Source organism: Branchiostoma belcheri, unplaced genomic scaffold (genome assembly GCF_001625305.1).
Source record: "Branchiostoma belcheri isolate BF01 breed outbred unplaced genomic scaffold, Haploidv18h27 scaffold282, whole genome shotgun sequence".
Lineage (NCBI taxonomy): Eukaryota > Metazoa > Chordata > Leptocardii > Amphioxiformes > Branchiostomatidae > Branchiostoma > Branchiostoma belcheri.
Genome location: NW_017803890.1, coordinates 145,872 through 166,019, shown reverse-complemented (window position 1 = coordinate 166,019; position 20,148 = coordinate 145,872). Strand labels below are relative to the sequence as shown.

General features: G+C 41.0%; 2 protein-coding genes across 13 annotated transcripts in view; one reads left to right on the top strand and one right to left on the bottom strand.

Moving 5' to 3' along the window:
- The window catches only part of LOC109472796 (cell cycle control protein 50A-like), a 22,096-nt gene extending 4,850 nt beyond the window's left edge, over positions 1-17,246 (bottom strand). For all 3 annotated transcript variants that reach the window (XM_019772659.1, XM_019772660.1, XM_019772662.1), the window contains exons 1-6: positions 17,007-17,246; positions 8,939-9,157; positions 6,374-6,485; positions 3,645-3,770; positions 2,092-2,301; positions 398-563 (exon numbers count right to left, since the gene is read on the bottom strand). In XM_019772659.1, the coding sequence (XP_019628218.1) occupies positions 398-563; positions 2,092-2,301; positions 3,645-3,770; positions 6,374-6,485; positions 8,939-9,157; positions 17,007-17,198 (1,025 nt within the window). In that variant the 5' untranslated portion in view covers positions 17,199-17,246. The remainder of the gene's footprint in view (positions 1-397; positions 564-2,091; positions 2,302-3,644; positions 3,771-6,373; positions 6,486-8,938; positions 9,158-17,006) is intronic.
- A 219-nt stretch (positions 17,247-17,465) lies between these two features.
- LOC109472794 (lysine-specific histone demethylase 1A-like) overlaps positions 17,466-20,148 on the top strand; it is a 20,645-nt gene continuing 17,962 nt past the window's right edge. For 8 of the 10 annotated variants that reach the window (XM_019772652.1, XM_019772658.1, XM_019772656.1 and 5 more), the window contains exons 1-2: positions 17,466-17,894; positions 18,810-18,978. In XM_019772652.1, coding sequence (XP_019628211.1) covers positions 17,616-17,894; positions 18,810-18,978 — 448 coding nt within the window. In that variant the 5' untranslated portion in view covers positions 17,466-17,615. The remainder of the gene's footprint in view (positions 17,895-18,809; positions 18,979-20,148) is intronic. The other 2 variants (XM_019772657.1, XM_019772654.1) reach the window with 1 other exon arrangement.

The window sequence follows — 20,148 nt, the reverse complement described above, 5'->3', positions numbered from 1 at the left end:
TTTTTAAATAATTTTTTTTTTTTTAGATTTCGAATAAAATAATTCCACAATTTAAGTTAAGCAATGCCCAGAACCTGTCCACCTGTTTGCTTGTGGACAAATATTTCACCCGATTCATTGAAGAAAAAAAATTGCTTCTGAAAATGTATTAAATTTCAAACATTTCAAACCAAGAGGGTTTCAAATTCAGATGTCAGATCAAGAAATTTTTTTTTTTAGGCTAGGATTGTTGGGCTTTTGCTAGGGTCGGTCAAGAAAAACACGAAATTTTTTAACAAACATACTTTTTTGATGGTGAGATATAAAATTTTGCAGACTTAGTGTTGACATAAGAGAAAATATCAACTCAAATGTGAAAACAAACAACACTGTAAAAGTAAAGAAAGAGGCGACTTACTTTTTCCCATACTTGATATGTATGATGGTGAATACGAGGCCGACCACCAGACAGATACAGCCCACCACGATGTACGCGATACCCAGGAAGCTGTTCTTCCCTCCGAGCCACGATACGGTACTCAGGATCATTCGCTTGGTGCCGTCAAACGCCGTCACAGGGTATTCTGGTGGATGCTGGTTACGGAAACTTCAACTTGATTTGATTTATTGAAATTGACAGACAATAATCATTTTCACTTGAGTTAAGTGAGGAAAGTGCCTTTCCCAAGGCCACAAGATCGGTGGCATGTCAGGACTCGAACCCGGGACCTCTTGGTTCCAAGTCGCCACACAACCACACTTTGTGATAAGATTGAGTTATAGGTACCTTAGCATTAGTGCCCCAGGGCTCTAGCCAGCTTCAATTTTTTTCTGCCAAAAAATTGCTAATTGGGGGAGAGTGCTCGCAATCTAGGGGGGAAATTTGGGATTTTCAACCCTTCAAAAATGCAATTTCCCACATTTTGAGGCAAATCATGGGTTTTAGAGTGGTTGTTGATGGTTGTTTTTATAATAAATTTTTGCCTAAGATTTTTTGTCAATTTTGTCCGTCAAGGTTGACGGATTGGTTTAGAAACTTTTCCATCACACACCACATCAAGCTCCTGCAATGAAAAGAAAAACGGGTGCTGGCTAGAGCCCTGGTGTGCCTGTACAATGTAGCTTCTGAAAACAGTTACAGTCAAGTACATGTACATGTATGTCGGCAGAACGTACTGCACCTGCGTGGAATGTGGATTTTTCATGCTTTTTATGGGATGTTTGAATTTTGCCAGTTGTAGACAATAGGCATGCTTTATCCAATTTCAGGCCACACCGTCTTAATTTTATGGATGACATCCACCTGCGCATTGATTTTCGCCTGTCTTCAAAAAAAAAGATCATGTCCTCCGAGGTTCTAGCCTGACTCTAGGCCTGGGTAGTCCATGCTAGCGACAATACGGAGCCGGTGGTAACTCTGGAGGACAGCACACAGGCTATTGAAGCTCCACGACTCAAGAACTCAGTACATACGTACAGTGCCGACTCATAAATTCCGCAAAAAGCCGGCATGTGCAGGCTTGTCGTATACGCCGCTATGTACTGCCGCAATTTCACAATACCAGCTTTGTTTTCCTGTGGTTTAGTAGCATTTTTATTTTTGGCCGGAATTTTTTATTTTCATTTATTTCATTTGTTTCGAAACCTTTGCCCGCGTGCACTAGTTTGGGGGTCTTCAGAGGATGTCATCCATAAAATTAAGTCGGTGTGGCCTTACCAAGAAAACATCAGAACTTTGGGAGAACATCTGTACACAAGACTGGCAATGAAAACATACATTGCCATGGCGACGGTGGTTCATGTTAAGGTTATTGTTTGCATGGCACTGCCATCGTTTCATGATTTTGAGCAAGACAGATTCAGTGCACTCCTCCCCCGAGTGTATAGTGAACGAGCCCCGGGGTCACAGAAAGTAGGGCCATCCGTGGCAGACAGGTCTTCTGGGTCTTCCTAAGGGTTTCCAGGAATGTGGGCATAGATGTGGGTCAGGGAAATGCCTGTGGACATTCCATTCCTGTGGACAAAATGCCTGTACAATTCCTAGAATTCTTGCAAACTGCACACAATACTGTACCATTAGGCTCCTCCCTGAGACATCGCCAAAAAGGATACTGTAGTCCACAGTCAGGGTGTAGTTCCCAGCAGGGAGACCGTCCTGGAAGGTGTCGGTGTGGTTCACGCGCCGGTACAGCTTACGGAATGTGGGGAACGCCGCGGTCCGCATCCAGACGATGAGATCTTCGTTCAGGTACCCGTTGTTGTCGGGGTTGTTGGAGTCCAGCTCGTACACGGGGCTCTGCCAGTACTTGGGCTTCAAAGTGCCTGAAGAAGAGAGGGTTAAAATATTGAATGCAAACCAGGCTCTTTTTCTGTTAGCCCAGGTTCATCAGGGTTCTAGCTACATGTAGGATTTAATTTTAGCGTAGTGGCACTGGCCGCTATGGGGGGATGAGGTGGAGCTTTTAAAAATTTGAGCTAAAAAAGAGGCCGAGGGATACCCAAAGGGAAAAAATGTTATTTCTAAGGTATGTACAATGTATCCTTGATTTGTAATTTTTCACATTTGATCTGGCATTCTTGAACAAAGAAATACAGTCACAATGTATTGAAAATTAGCGTAGGGGGGAAATTCAGCGTAGGGGGTAAAAATTATTGCGTAGGGGGCCCCTACGCTACTTCGCGCTAGCTAGAACCCTGTTCATGATAGGACCTGAGGGGAGTGCTCTCAATCTAGAGAGATCTGGGGGCAAATTTTGTATTTTCAAGCCTTTAAAAACGCAATTCCCCACATTTTGAGAGTCAAATCATGGAGTTAAGTGTGGTTGTTGGTGGCCCTTTGGATTTTGAAGGGCAAATTTTTCTGGCTGACTACACTTCTAAGGTTAATGACATATCTTTCAATATCTTTACACACTGATTTTTTTTCCCTCAAAGATGATGGATTGGACAAAATTTTTGTCCATTATGAGAGGCAAAATTCCATCAAAATTAAGGCCACACTAAATTTGTTGTTTCTTGAATTTTTTCAGAAAAAATGTAAAGCAACAGGGCGAAAAAAAAAACAGGCTAAGGCACCCCATGATACAATGTAGCTGGAAATGTTACAATATGAGCCATGAAGTGAACATACCATCCTGGTTAATAATTAAAACAATAGATTTTTGAACTTTTAATGAAACAAAATTGCATTGTTACATTGAAAAACTTAAGAACTAGGAAGAAAAGGACTTTCTTCAACCGTTGGGGCCAAAATATGTCTTTCATTGAGCATTTTGCAGTTAATTTAGAACCCTCCCAATTTTTTATTTTTTTGCAAATCAGAAAAAAATGGACAGGGCGATCCGAGAAGCAACAAATTAAGTTGTTGTGGCCTAATGCTGGAAAGATGGATGCTGGCTAGAACACTGGTTTTTGTAGCACGTCGGCAGAACGTACTGCACCCGCGCGTAATCCGTAATGTATTGTACATAGCACTTCGGTAGAAGGTCATATTCACATATATAAGGTTAACATCTCGTCTGTAGTTTCCAAATGTTATGTCGGAAAAGATATCCTCTGCAACAGGCAATTCTAGTGCAACGTTGACCAAAAATCCACCAAAAAGCGTAAAAATATAGGGTTCTGCGCAGACGCAGTACGTTCTGCCGACGTGCTCGTTCCTGTACCTGAGAAGGCATCTTGCAGGCTGCTCCCTGTCGGGTTGCGGAACTTGACGTTCTTGTCCGTCCACCAGGCGATGCCGGTGTTGATCAGTCCCACGGGAGTGCTGCCGTAGGACAGGGTCAGCGTATCTAGGGGGCAAAGGTGAAAGGTCATGAGGATGATCAACAATATGGCAGCGCAACATTAGATATATAGTTACTGTATATGAAATAAAATACTTATTGTTTACATGTAAAACCTAAGGCATCTACATTGTGTATATTCAATCAGAGACAAATACTGTACAGATTAAATTATACATATGATCACAGATATGTCAAAAATATACATAAAGATATGTCAAACAAGGTTAAACATACAGATACAATGTAGATACAGTATGTCAAAAAATGGCTAAGGTTGGTAGTTTTTTTCTAGAGAAACAGGACAGACATTCAACAATTTTTTCCTAGCCCTCAAAACTGTTACTTAAGTAATTTGGAACATTTTAAAACCCCTTATCCATATTATTGGCAGTACTTCTTTTAAATATTCAAAATCCAGCTGCTTGGGTCACAGTTTTCTTACGTAAGCATACATATAGAAACATTGACTATATCTAGTCTGTGCTATCAAAGCCTGGGAGGAGTCAAACCTGCTAAGGTGACCACCACCTCAAGCAGGCCACCTGTCCATGGTGACCGCTTTTTCTCAGTCTCAAAAATTTTCCCCATTGACACAAGCATTAAGCAACCTGTCCAAGATGACCACCTGGCCAACGCGACCACCCTGATTTGGGTCTGCTCAAGGCCTGATACCTGCCCATGGTGACCACATCATTTTCAATCATGTTGATTATTGATGATAACTAATGAGAAATCATGGAGAAACCAGCCAGTTTGCCTCGACTGCTGAATGATGTTTCTGTTCGACGTAAATTGTTCCATGTGATACCTTCCCACATGCATTCACCACAGAACTGAAGATGCTTACAGCATTTGACATTAGAAAATCTTGACTTTGAAACCATTTATGTCTCAGTCATGTTGTGAGGCGACCCTCTTCAAGGAGACCACCTGTGCAGGTTTGACTGTATTTGAAGATGTCCTTAACTTGTGGCTGACCACTCTAGAGGTTTTTGCCCTTCTGTACTAGAAATCTGTCACCCTGTCTGTGGTACATTATCAGGGCCCTCGCTAATGACGCCATCAATCGGTCTCACCACGTCTGATGTGTGCGCTGATGAAACGGCGACACAGTCAGACTGATTAACTGCTTAATCATCCTGAAGGACATTCTGTTAACGCTAACAAGTTTGGCCAAATCTAACTGCAGGGCTCGAAATACTGTCATTCACTAACTAGTCTTTATGTTTGCGGGAGCAAAAGTTCGGGGCCTGAAAAAAATGCAGGTGTTCACGAAACTATTTCACCATGTTTGTGGTGGCGGTGCAGAAAAAAGAAAGTCGCCAAATTATTTGTTATTCATTATTTGTGGAGGTAATGATAAATTTGCAGCACAGAAGAGACCACGAAAAACCATGGTCATAAGTTACAGTACTGCGATAAAATCGTGAATTACAGTACTTTCCTTTACCTTTTCAATACCTGCACTGGTGAAGATAAAACCTAGGAAAAAAATGTTTTGCTTCTGGTTTCCCGACTGACCGGCATTTTTCAATGACTGCTGGTAAGGCTATAAAATTTCCCATCTGACATCTGAATTTCAAACCCTCTGAATTCTGGAAGGTCATTATTTTAATGCATTTTCAGAAGTAATTTTTTCTTCATTAAATCGGGTAAGTATCAATATCTGCACAGCTCCAATTTTTCTGCACTTGTGCAGATGAGATTTCAAGCCCTGAATTTTATTTCTCTGCAAGAAGATCATTTAAAAAATGAACGTGTTTTGGATTGTTCTGCATGAAATCTTTTATCACTGGGACAAAACATTTATGATCTATAATTACTGAGTATTAGCACCGCTGCATTAAATGAAAGAACATAAGGACATACATATATACGTGACATTTGTGCGTCATGCTATACAATGTAGTTTACGCAAACAAACAACAATACATACAATTATATACAATATCAATGATGTATACACAATGAGTGCACATGTTAGCACACATGACTGCTTTTCTCATTCATAACTTCCTTATGAATAAGAATAAAATAAGAAAATAAGAAACAATATTAATAAAAAAAATACATGTAGAAAATTTTTAAAAATAAGAAAAAAATTTAAAAAATAATGAAAAAAATTTAAAAAATAAAAAAAAATTTCTAAAAATAAAAAATAATTAAAAAATTTTCTAAAAAAAGAGAGAAAAAAGTCCTTACCACTAGTGATGCATATCTAAACCCAATTTTAGGTTCAGGTCCAGATTCAAGTCCAGAGGTTTAGGCTCAGTTTCGGACTTGTAAGTCCGGACCTAAACCCATGGCATATACAAAATTGCATGTTGGCAACCCTGCAATGTTGTCTGGGTGAAACTTTGGCCACATAACATGGAGGCGGGTACTTGACGATGCCCGATGGCAATGTTTTCTTCATTTTGCAGCAAAGATTTTACAATCTACGGAAGGTTTTAGGTGGTTTGGAAAGAAAAGGGGTATGTGAAATGGTCTTTTATGGTAATAAGTCCGGACTCGGTTCTTGACTTTTAGGTTTTTTTTTACTTGAACCTAAACATTCTTACAAGTCCGGATCCAAGTCCAGTAAACCGGTATGCATCACTACTTACCACTGAAGAGACTGTTAGCGATGGCCCCACATGGTGCATACGGCATGAAGGTACCGTTGATGGTTTCCCCATCATATGGCTTACAGTCAGTGTTCAGACTCGACTTGGTTTGCTGTAACAAAAAATAAAAACATATCACATGTTAAGGCCACACCCACTTAATTTTATGGATGATTGATTTTCGCCTGTTCTCAAAAAAAAAAAGATCACGTCCTCTGAGGCTCTGGTCTGGCTCTAGGCACTCCAGGTACATGTACATGTACAGTCTCATGTATTAACGACAATATGGAGTTGGTACAGTTGTAACTCTGGAGGATGGCACTCAGGATTACTCTCCAAGCAGAGGTTTGGGTTTTTGGGGTATTTTTAGCGTGTTTTTAGGCTTTTTTATCGGGGTTTCTCTTTTGCACTGAATTTTTTTCCCCACCAAACCCAACCTCTGCAGGCAGTCGAAAACTTCAATGGGCTATAAACCTAATCATTTCAACACATTTCAGTCGTTCTGCAAGGAGGTGTGAACCAGACGCATGAATAGGCACAGTCAGCAGGAGGCGTGTGGCCCAATGAATGCCTTTATGACTGCCTAGAAGTGTGATAATCCACCACAATAAAATGGATATCCCTAATGACAGTTTGATGGTTCCCGGGGAGGGGCACTATCGCCTGTTTTGAATAGGTTTGCCCCTCCCCGAGGTGAGTGCCTGCAGAGGTTGGGTTTGGTGGGGAAGAAAAATTCAGTGCAAAAGAGAAACCCCGATAAAAAAGCCTAAAAACACGCTAAAAATACCCCCAAAACCCAAACCTCTGCTTGGAGAGTAACTCAGGCTACTGAAGCTCCACGACTCAAGAACTCAGTACATACATGTACGTACAGTGCCGAGTCATAAATTCCGCAAAAAGCCAGCATGTACCGACTTGTCATAAGTAGCATTTTTATTTTTGGCCGGAATATTTTTTATTCGCCTGCGTGCACTAGTTTGGTGGTCATATAATTTGGTAATATTAAAAACTGGTACAGTCACAATTGCCTTACATAGCACGTCGGCAGAACGTACTGCACCTGTGCGAAACCCGTAATGTATTGTACATAGCACTTCGGCAAAACGTCTCATATAAGGTTGTATTCGTGCATATAAGGAAAACATCTCGTCTGCAGTTTCCAAATGTTATGTCGGAAAAGATATCCTCTGCAACAGGCAAAATTCTAATGCAACGTTGACCAAAAATCCATCGAAATTCGTGAAAATACAGGGTTCTGCGCAGGCGCAGTACGTTCTGCCAACGTGCTGCCTTACATAACAGTAATTAATCTCTGTACATCAAATTCTATTTGCTGGACTACAATTCATCTGGTTAAGGATATCATTGGCACTGACAAAATGGACTTTTGAAAGCTCCAAAACTGTACGATTGATATTAATATGCATTTTATTTTATTTTATACAAATGTAGTGATGCATACCTAAACTCAATTTTAGGTTCAGGTCCGGATTCAAGTCCAGAGGTTTAGGTTCAGTTCCGGACTTGTAAGTCCGGACCTAAACCCATGGCATATACGAAATTGCATGTTGGCAACCTTGCAATGTTGTCTGGGGGAAACTTCGGCAACATAACATGTAGGCCGGTACTTGACGATGCCCGATGGCAATGTTTTCTTTGTTTTGCAGCAAAGATTTTACAATGTACGGAAGGTTTTAGGTGGTTTGGAAAGAAAAAGGGTAATGTGAAATGGTCTTTTATGGTAATAAGTCCGGACTCGGTTCTTGACTTTTAGGTTTTTTTGGACTTGAACCTAAACATTCTTACAAGTCCGGATCCAAGTCCAGTGAACCGGTATGCATCTCTATACAAATGTATGGTGCACCCAAAATTTATCTGTGCATCCAATTCTGTAGGTTGAATACATTCCCAATAATGAGGTTCGAGCCCTGTGCTTTTATTGTGTGGGCTGGCTACTCTCTCTTGCAGCCAAGGGCTGTGAGGAGCTTAATTGTGGGGCTTAATCGCAAGGGTCTGGAGCAGCTGCCATTCAGCGCTAACTCAGGTGACCTCAATAAGACCCCAGGTGCGACAATATAGGACTGTAAGGTTTGTACCAATCACACCGGGAAGGTCCCCTACTCTTTTTTATGTATGTATAAAGTATTTTTGAAGTGTGGTGGGTTCTTTAACGTGGGGTGTGGCTCTCCCCAAACACGGGACCTCCATTTAACGTCATATCGGAGGGATGTCCCTTACTGAGGCTAGGTACTCATTTCCACCTGAATGAAGCGAGTTTACGTATGTCAAGATGTATAGTTGTATACATGCAGCATACTTTTAATAAAATCATTCATGATTCTTGTACTACTTTTCTTTAGAAATTAAACATAATTAGTTTTTGTTGACATAACACTTTTTTTTAAATGGTGCACCCAAAATTTTGGGTGCACCAGTGCATGCGCACCTATGCCCAAAAATGAATTTTGAGCCCTGCCACAATTTGGCTCAGATCTAGTACTAGTCTTAAAGAGTGGCAACAGCATTTTGCAAGTTTGAATGAGAACAAGCCTACAGTTACTGTACCTTCATCCCCAAGAGTTGGTCATCATCGCGTGACTTGACGTATCTGCGGTGGTTCTGGAAGAAGTTGGTGAGTCCGTAGTACATGTAGACACTGCCGGTGATGTCGGTACTGATGGTGAAGTCCACCTGACACACGCACGTCCCCGGGCTGCTCACGTTCTGTACCACCTGCGCACACGTCTGGTTAGCACCTGACGCCTTACAGTTGGTGTAATCCACCTACAGGTGAAACAGTCAAACAGGTTGGTTAGGCCACACCAATTTAATTTCTTGGTTAACGGATTTTTCTACAAAAATAATGGAGCGGGCGGGTGAAAAAAAAGAAATAAAAACAGGCCTAGGCATCCTATTAATTATGGCCCAAAATGGTACGATAGGAGCCATGAAGTCAACACACCACACTGGTTCAAAATTTAAACAATGAATTTTTTACTTTTAATGATACCACTGCATTGAAAGATGGAATAACTGTAACAACTAGGATGAAAAGGACTGTTTTCAACTTTTCAGGGCAAAATAAGAGCATTTTGCAGTTGATTCTGAATTTTTTTTTTTTTAATTTGCAAATCAGAAAAAAATGAAGCGGCTGAATCCGTTAACCAAGAAATTAAATTGGTGTGGCCTAACTTAATAATTAACAGGGCTCAAAATTAACAGTGTCCCGATGGCCACTGACCACTAAAATTTAGGCTGGGACAACTAAAAAGACACTTTGGGACATTTTTGGGACAATAGAACAATAATCAACATCAGAATGTCAGCCCTTCTTTTGTTGATTAGGCACGTGTCTCGGCTTTTGGCTCCAGAAAAGCCCCCAAATTTGTCTACTCTGCAAGTATAATGTGCCTGGGAGTCAGAACATAGCAAAAAAACAAGTCATACATACTTCCCGAAAAACTGGTTAGGACAGTACATACTCACTTTGGGACAATCAAAATTCATTTTCGGGACAATGCTGGGACAATTGGAAAAAAAGTTAATTTCGAGGCTAAACTACGATGCTAATAAACTTTATTCCAACACAAGAGTACACACGGATCAATTTCAATGACCACTGTCGCCTTCATCAGGATAAGAAATTATCCTTCCGAACATAAACCTGCGAGAGTTACAGACACTTATTCACGTAAGACTTCACAGAAATGTGATGTAAGCATTGAATTTACAAAATTAAAAATGTATATCACCTACAGTCTCTGTTTAGCAATGGCTGGGGTGCCCTGATATACGTGTATGTGACCTCTCAGAAAGTACTCCTGTTCAGTGTCAAAGATTTCTTTAGTATATATGTCAAATGGAGAAACAATTCAGGCTGGCTCAGACCACTGTCAGAAATCCTTTCTTTCCATTATTTCTTCATACCAGGGAGGTGGTAACAGTCAATGCAGAAAAACAAAATTGTACTGAAGATACATTGTACACCTACATGTATATATAAACCCAGTACATAAATTGGTGTAGGTTAGGCAGGTAAGACATCAGAAATACCTGCATAGCTCAAATTTTACCTGCACTAATCTGCATATACACTATATTATAATATTTATATAGGTTGTTTTTTTGAGCCCTGATAAATAAAATAGCATGAGGCAAATGCAGATAGGTATGTACATAGCAATTGCAAATTGCTAAGGTTATAAAAAAATAACATTATTATTGAGAAATTACCAGTGTCATAAACAGCCATTCTGTACCGGTAATGCACTGAAAATCCGGTTACAACTTACTAATTTACGTAAAAGCTTTCTATTCCTTGAACTTACTGTAGCTAAATTTGGGCATTTTGTACTCTAGAATAGATGTTAAAAGTTGCAATGTTGAAATGTAGCTTATCGTAAAACAATTTCCCTAGTTGATATTTTGCCCAAAAATATAATTTCTGGTTGTAAAGTATTAACTATTTAGCATATACATGTATACCAAGGGAAAATTTCAGTTCTAAATGTCTCGACAAGATACTCGGTGAACAAGACTATTCTGCTTCTGAATTATGCAGTCCATAATGTACTTAACATAAAATGCCTAAATAGAAAAAGGTATTTAAAACAGGCATATCTGAAATTTGCCATATCTTGTTATACTATAGTGAAAAATATATGCCAAATCATCACTAGATCTTGATCCATTTTTCCATGTAATCTAACCACTTGCCAGAATTGGAAAAATCTTAAGATCACTATAAGATCATATTCCCTTAAACATGTTCAAATCAGCATTTTTTGGGCTAAGCAACCAACAAACCAAAGAAAACCAGTGAAAACATAACCTTCTCGCAATAGACAGATGTGCAAAACAACTACATATGGAAAACATGTACATCTTACCAACACTTCTTGTACCCCGTTAGAAGTCACAAGCATGAGTGCGCCGAGAGGAATAAACGTTATCCCCAGGACAAAGAAAAGCGGCAGAACGCATTCTGCGCCGAACATGTCCGGGGAAGACGCAGGCAAGTTCTGCGCCCTAAAAGCATCCAGCATCTTTCTACAGATCATTCCAAACGCGGCTTGGACTACTTCTAGACGTCCTTTTTTTTTACAACATCTTCTTCTACCTCCTGAGTTCTAAATCCGGCTCAACACGTATGCTCTGACGTACGTCTTAACCCGACACGCACGCGAGTAAAGATCAGTTGACGGAGAAACTATCTGCTAAATAAAACAACCGACCTAATTTTCGGCACGCCCCCGGCACAACAAGATTGGTTCTCGACAGAACACAAGCTGCTACTTGAATAGTAATGAACATCACCTAATCAGGGGATCCGTCTAAAGCGGCGCTGTTCTGCCGGCCAATCTTCCAAAGTGCTCTCCGCAAAACCCCTGGAGGCGGAATATTAATTTTTCCGCTTTGACCAGACTTGAGTCAATCTAGCTTCGCGCTGGAAATCAATTGAAAGGCTTGTTACCGTTTCCGCGCAAGAAACATCTGAATGTGTCGCCGGCAATTGTCATTAGTGGTAGACCCAGCTACCAAACCATGATTTAATATTCATGGCACAATGTCCCTCTAAATCACTAATTGCACACATAATGCATTTATTGCCAAAGTCCGTATGCACCAGAGTGCTAAATACATACATTCAGCCTATGGCCTTAATAAGGGAGAAACATCAATGGTCTTATAGCTACAAGTGTTATGATTTTGGATTTGTATATTATAATTCTAGCAGTAACATTACAGCTTGCAACATGCAATTTTGTATATGCCTTTGGCTTGGGTTTAGCTTCAGACTTATAAGTATGTATTCGCAGAAAGTATTTCTGAATTGCAGATCTAGAATAAAAATGTGACATTCTGCAATATTGAGGAGCACTGATAAAAGCTATTTCTACCACTGTTTTAGTGTTTATGGATGACTGCATGAAAATTGATCAAAGGCTAGAATACCAGTCCTGTACTACCTTAGGCCACAGCAAGTAAATTTTATGGATGACATCCTCCTCAAACTCCAAATCTAATGCGGGCGGGTGAAAAAAAACAAGGGGGGCTGAAAAAAACAAGGTTCCTACAATTTAAAATTTTGACTCAATCATTGTACAAATGGTTTTGATTCAGATTAGAACATCACATATACACAGCCAGCATCACATATCACTGCATCAAAGTAAATTAAACATTAAATCAGAGCCTTTTCTTGTCTCCTCTCTTCATACATGTAGTTATCTGCCATTCACCAATTTTCGGCATGTTGACCACTGTCAGAAGGCAACAAAATTTCATGTTTTTTTCTCTCCAAAATCAGGCAAAAATTAATGCGCGCGCTGATGTCATCCATAAAAATTACTTGCTGTGGCCTTAGTAGACCTGGCCTAATTCTGGTGTTAATCCCTATAGCTAGGCAAGATATCCTGTCCACAACAAAATGCCGCAGTAAAGCAAAGCCTCTTTCCATACACACAGGAAATGAGAGAATTATTCTTTTCTTAGTTGTTATTAAGAGAAATAAAACAGACAAATCGTACATTGTGTTTTCATGACTTGCAAACCTATAAAAATACTTTTGTATTATCATTTTGTATTTGTGGTAGCAAAATTTCGCGGTCTGAGAAAAATAGACCCATGTTCTCGGTGGTGGCAGGTGCAGAAGAAAGAAAGTCGGCAAACTGTTTGTTCCTGGTAAATGAATTTGCGTAGCCTGGTTACTAAACCTATTATGGAGGGCCTGCAAGGGGGGGGGGGTCCCGACAACGCTCTACGCTGAATTCGGAAACCTCACGATTACGCTTTACGATAAATTCCAAGTGGCTACAACTCATCACGTAGAATTAAAACGCCGAATAAGCTCTACGCAACAATATTAGAGCGGTCGGTCTACGCTCTACGTAGAATTAAAATGGCCGATTACGCTCTATGGAAAAGGGCTTGCGGGCCCCCATTATACTCCCGAGTCCTACATCCTCTCCACAAATAGCAGAGAGGATGTAGGACTCAGGAGGTATAATAGGTTTGGTTACCAGGCTAAAATTCGCAGTACAGAAGTAAAAATTGTTAACACAAAAGTACCGTGAAAAAAATCGTGATTAACAGTATTCTGAAAATATCGGACAATGTTCCCTTAAGTTAGAACCGAGAAAAAAAATTAAATTTTTAACTCTGGCTTTGATTGCAAAGTTGTGCGTAGCATTTTGTGCAAGAAAGAAAGATACATTGTCTTTCCATCCCCCAGTACAGTATAAAACTACAAAGGGCACATCTGGCTTTGCTTCGACTACCCTGATGATTACGATTTCAAAGCACAAACTCAACTTTGTATCACAGATGACAAAAGCAAGACTGCCTTTTATGTCTTCTTTGATATTTTAGCTTGGCGCATTGACGTCACAAATTTGCAGTCACAAATAGAATGGTTAAGAGTCTGCCAGTCGATTGCAAGGATTTGGCTTGCAGGGCTCGAAATACTGGGTGCGTATGCACCTTATTATAGACAAGTAAAATTGGAGCTGTGCAGGTATTTCTGATGTCTACCTGCACCTAACCTGCACTGGTCCATGTACTGGGTATATGCAGGTTAGTACAGGTAAAATTGGAGCTGTGCAGGTATTTCTGATGTCTACCTGCTCCTAACCTGCACTGGTCCATGTACTGGGTATATGCAGGTTACTGCAGGTAAAATTGGAGCTGTGCAGATAATTTCTGATGTCTACCTGCACCTAACATGCACTGGTCCATGTACTGGGTATATGCAGGTTAGTACAGGTAAAATTGGAGCTGTGCAGGTATTTCTGATGTCTACCTGCACCTAACCTGCACTGGTCCATGTACTGGGTATATGTATATGCAGGTTAGTAGCAGGTAAAATTGGAGCTGTGCAGGTATTTCTGATGTCTACCTGCACCTAACCCGCACTGGACCATGTACTGGGTATATGCAGGTTAGTGCAGGTAAAATTGGAGCTGTGCAGATAATTTCTGATGTCTACTTGCACCTAACCTGCACTGGTCCAAAAAAGCAGGTCCATGTAGTTTAATATCCGTGTTGTTTTTTAATTGCTGAATTGACTGTTACCACCTACATAAGAAAGATATAATTTATAAAGGTATAATGGCAATGGTGTCTGAACAGTTTTTAGGATGACACATGTGACGCTGAAGAACCAAAATTCTGAGTGGTGCTGGTTAGAATTTGTCTGGTGCAGGTAATTTTCAATACGCAATCTAGGGCAAGATGTCTCATACCGGTATTATCTTTTTTTATAAGCAAGGTTTTTTCTTCAGATTTTCAGTAAAAATTTTGCAAGGCAACCAACATAAATACTAGTAATGTCAATCATTCACCAACATAAATACTAGCAATGTCAATCATTATTATCACCAAAGAGTCAGTTGATATTTTTTCTCTCACAACAATTGGGCATAGCTATGTTATATATTAGTATACAATGTACATGCATCCAATTGATGCAGTTCACAATAGTGTCACTAGGAGGCATTACTGAACATGGCATGTACAGTGGCTCATTCCCTGCTTCATACATATGAAATTCATAACCATGATACCCAGGTCCCTACAATATTCACGAGAACATGATCATATTTATCATAAGGGAGCAACATTGCCTCATAACATGCTAATAGTGATGGAAAAATGTCCATTTGGATGAAAGATACAGTACTCAGTAGACAATAAACTGATTATGTTGTAAGTTGTAACACTAACAGTGTGGCTCAAGTGCTACCAACTGACCTGTGTAACAGGTTGGGACCAGACCTTTAAGCCTAGGAGTTTAGTGTGTTGGGTTCTCAAGCTGGAGGCCCAGGTTCTATTCCCGGGGGCCAGGAGATTTCATGTTACTTGCGATTGCCCCAAGTTGTTCCAATGTTTTACACAAAGACTGTTTTAGGTTTTCGGAGGTTTCCTCTTTCCCTCGAACGATAAGTAAGTGGAATAAACTGCCGAGCTCTACGGGCGACGACAGTGGAGGCCTTTAAATTCTGTTAAGTTAATCTGTTTTACTGCACTGCACCACCACCACCACCAGCCACACTAAGGCAGGCACCCCCCTGGACAAGATGTCCAACATTAGATACTGTGCAGTACCTTTTAAAATAAAAACCGTGCGTACAATTTGCGTAAAAAGTAGGCTTCATCGCGTGTTAACTGCCAAGTCATCATGGTATTGAAAACTGTTTCATTGTGCCGTTCTTCTACAAACAGCCAGCAGAATTATGAAGATACCCGTTCTCAATACACGAGCTGCAAACTAAAGTAATGGCAGTCCTATGAAAATTCTCTTTGTAATGTATAAGTGCTTTATATCGACGAACAATGGTTGTGAAGTACGTGTTTTCGCACATCTTGTGCCACCGGATCAGTGGTAATTGGCTACTCTACAGGTGAAAGAACCGGGTCCGTGGGCCTTGATAAATTATTCATAAATCGGTCGCCGCTAGAAATTTACTGGATGGCATTCAGTGACGAGCTCCCCCTCAGTTATACTGTTAATCGTGATTTTTTTTTTTTTTTTTTGTATTTTTGTACTAGCGGTAACATCCGTGTCCATAATATCACCAGGGTCCTTAATATCACCACCTTGAGAAAAAGTGTGCTAAAGATATTTTTACTGCAACATACCCTAGGTATGTACATTTGAGGTGTGCAGGAGTGCATACCAAAAGTATGTTGCAGTAAAAATATCTTTAACTAAAAGCACACTATTTCTCAAGGTGGTGATATTATGGACACAGATGTTAGTCACTTCTGTCCTGAACCGCAAACTTATCATTACTGTGAACAAATAATTTGCCAACTTTCTTTTTGTTCCACCTGCCGCTACCGGTTGATACCAGAGTTATCAACCAAGGATTGAGGTGTTCAAGAATTCATTCTTTCCTAGAACTATCGCAGAGTGGAACTCACTGTCACCAAGTACAGTAGGGGCACTGTCAATAGATAGCTTTAAACAATGTCTAGAGCTAGAAGTTCAAGGGTTAGGTGTAACAAGTCGATCGGTGTGATATAGCCAGCTGCCGCCGCGCCGCGTGCCTGCGAAGCTGGTGTGTTACGCCGAAAGGCGGTTATACCGGCTATACAGATACAGACAGATACAGATACCGTGAAGGTATAGTTCTGCAAATATGTCCATTTTTCTCAGACCACGGCCAGCGTCACACAAACTTTTGCTACCATGAACATAAAGTGATTAATACTACTAAGCCCAGTAGGGGTTGTTGTAGGGTAACCACAAATTAAAGAGGAAAGGTGTAGTGAACTGGACAAATTCAATGCTTTCACTCATTCCTTTCCTTAATTTTAGCATTTTTGTGGAAAAACAAATTCCTTTGCATTCTTAAAACACTATGACAGCCCAAAGATATGATACAGCACCTGTAAAATAATTACTGAAAACACACCCATCTTTGTCTTGGATACTCAAGATAGCCCCACCCACCAATACCTAAGGAATTAGGTTTAAAACATGCCATCAGAAAGAAACTGTAAGCAGAAATACGACTAGATCGTTACCATGATACCCCACCTGGAATAATACGGTAGCATGGGTTGTCTTAATGTCATAAAATTGACGAAATTTTGGTATGATTTTTGCTACACCTGCTTGACTACTTACCACTATCTCCTGGACGTTGTTAGACGTGACCAACAAACCGATGCCGATGGGGATAAAGAGCAGCCCCACGCCGTAGAAGGCGGGCAGGACGGTCCCTGCGGTCATGATGGGCTGCCATGCCGGCAGCCGTTGTTGTTTGAAGGCGGTATCGCGAGGTTTCTTGTCCACCGATCTGGTGCCTTCGGCAGACATTTTGCTTCCCTTTCCCTGGAATGAAATTACACTAAGAGGAAAACTAGCAGCTGATTTGGCTATCATACCCAAATGAGATAAACATGTTGCGTTTATCATATCATTTGGGACAAAACATAAAAATATCATATCTATAATTATGCAAATCGTTTAACTGACAAAATGTTTCTCAGAGACAGTAGCAGTTACGTTTATTGTTGCGAATTCTCTGCAAAATGTTAAAAATGCGAATACCGGACCTTTTTTTCAAAGCTTTGCATAATGTGATCAACGCGCACCTCTTGTGCGCAGCGAATGGTCAGGTTTTGTGAAAAAAAGTTGGGGCACGTTTTTCCATCTTTTTAGTCGAAATTTTCCTTTTTCTTGAAAGAATCTAAATATTTCATTTGCTGTAAGGGTAGGGGATCTTTTCTAGAGATGAGTCAGTTCAAGCTGATCGCCCCGAAGCCGAACCCAGGGGCTCTGCCGGCCCAGGAAGGGGAGGAGAACAATAGAAAGCGGCCGGCCAGCTCGAGTCCTCCGCCGAAGGTGAAGATGGAGGGCCCGCCGCAGCCCTTACCTGGAAACTCGGCCACCTTAGGAGCTGCAGGGACGAACGGGATCCTCCTGAACCCTGGAGGGGTGCCTCTGGATCCCGCGGCGGCGGCTGACGCCGAGGCACTGAGCCGGAGAACCAGCCGAAGAAAGAGAGCGAAGGTGTGGTCTCGAAGTCCTTTGTTTTGTGCCACAAAACGTGCTTTTTTTTCTGTCCTTGCATATTAAAGGGACATTATGTAACATTTTAGCACCAACATTAGAGAAATATTCGTGTGATTGTAATTTACTTCCACTTTTCAACATATAATTTCGTGCAAGTATCTCACATATCTGACATTTTTTAATGGTTACACTAAAGGAAAACAGCCCATGCTAGGTGCACTCAGTTTGTGGTGCCACCTCAAAATACCACAATGACACAAACATGACTGACAGCTGTAAGGCATGATATTTTGACTCCTCCACTCTGATAAGTGCCATTCAGGGAGAAAATGTCACTTGCAATGGAGTATGGTTCAAAAGTTTTCATTTCATGGTGTAGTAATAATAATAAATCCCAGTGCCACCAACTAACGCCACAGCAAATAAATTTTATGGATGACATCCTTCGCAGACTCCAAATGCAAGCGGGCGAAGAAAAAAAAACAAGGCGGGCAGAAAAAACAGGGTTCCTACATTTTAAAATTTTGACTCAATCATAGCACAAATGGTTTTGCTTCAGTGGGAACATAACATATACACAGCCAGCATCACATATCACTGCATCAGACTAAGACTGAAACAAAACATTAAATCAGAGCCTTTTCTTGTCTCCTCTCTTCATGGATATCTGCCATCCACCTTCCTGCATGGCAACAGACATCTTTGCCCATTTTCGTCATGTTGACTACTGTCAGAAGGCAACAAAATTTCTTGTTTTTTTTTTCCAAAATCAGGCAAAAAATTGATGTGCGCGCTGATGTCATTCATAAAAATCACTTGCTGTGGCCTAATGAGACATGATTATGGTGCAGATAAAAAGGTTTTGAGCCTTTACGACAATTCACTTCTCTGTTTCCCTCCTGTCTGGTGCAGGTTGAGTACAGGGAGATGGACGAGAAGTTAGCTAACCTGTCGGAAGACGAGTACTACTCTGAGGAAGAACGTAAGGAGAAGGAGTACAAGAAGATAGAAGACGCCGCGCCTGAACCTGAGGAAGACTCTGATCAGGATGAACAGACAGGTAGCGTTACCTTAAACAAAGGTAAAGGGTTCTCGCCAGAAATTTTTCAACTGCGTAGGGGTTAGGTGCAGCAGTCAACTTTCCATGGCACAAGCTGTGCATTGAGTTCCAAAGACATGGCCACAGTAGGGGTCTGCTATTAAAAAAATTAAAAAACTCATAACCCCCATGAGATACTATTCTAATTCTTAGTCCTCTTCTGAGCCAGCATGGCTCTTAAGGCAGAAGGTAGCTCTTCCATCTGGCCCGGTCCGCTGCCATCTTTGGTGCCTCATCGAGAATGAAACCATGGCTCCGCACTTCTTTGTCGATGGTTCTTCGCCATGTTTCCTTCGGTCGTCCTCTAGGTCTCCTGCCTGAGGCGTCCATCTTAGAGTTGTTCTGGTTATACTATGTGGTGGCATGCGGCATATGTGACCTAACCATCTCCATCGTCTTACTCTATTTATCAACATTTGGTCATGAGTACACCCTGGTACACCCTAAGGACCGACCTCACAAGGGTACCAAGGCGAATGTTATTTACAGACTCAAATGTGAGGAGCCCAATTGTAACAACACCTACATCGGAGAGACAAGTCGACCGCTTAAAGTAAGGTACAAAGAACATTGCCGACCTAGTGCCAACGGCTACTCCTCAGCTATTTTCCACCACCTACAACACAACCAGGGTCACTCTTTCAAACTCGAGTCCACGGATGTCTTAGACCGCGAAACACGCTGGTGGGAATGGGGTGTTAAAGAGGCAATATATGAAAGAATGTACAACCCCACCCTCAACAGGGAAGGGGGGCTACGGGTCGATCTTTCCGGCACTTGGGATTTGGCACTCCCAGCCCCGAGGACAGACAACACTTAAGCTCCTGTCCTGTATAACAGGAGCTTTCAGACTAATTTGCATCATCTTGTCTTGAATTGTCTGACTTTTGTTCCTTTTTCGACTTCCAAAAAATTTGTCTTCACTTTATTTGCATATCAATCAACAGGTTGTGTATATAAACCTGCTTTCCCCGCTGGTCTCTCAGTCACTGACGAAAGCTAGTGGATACTAGCTGAAACGTCTGACGTTTTCAAAATCATATCCAGTTGCTTGAGTAACTGTTTTTTGGCATAACAGTTACTGTTGTTTAATTTGAGAACCGCAGTCCCACCGTACGGACATTTTGTTCAGCATGGCCCAGGTTTTACAAA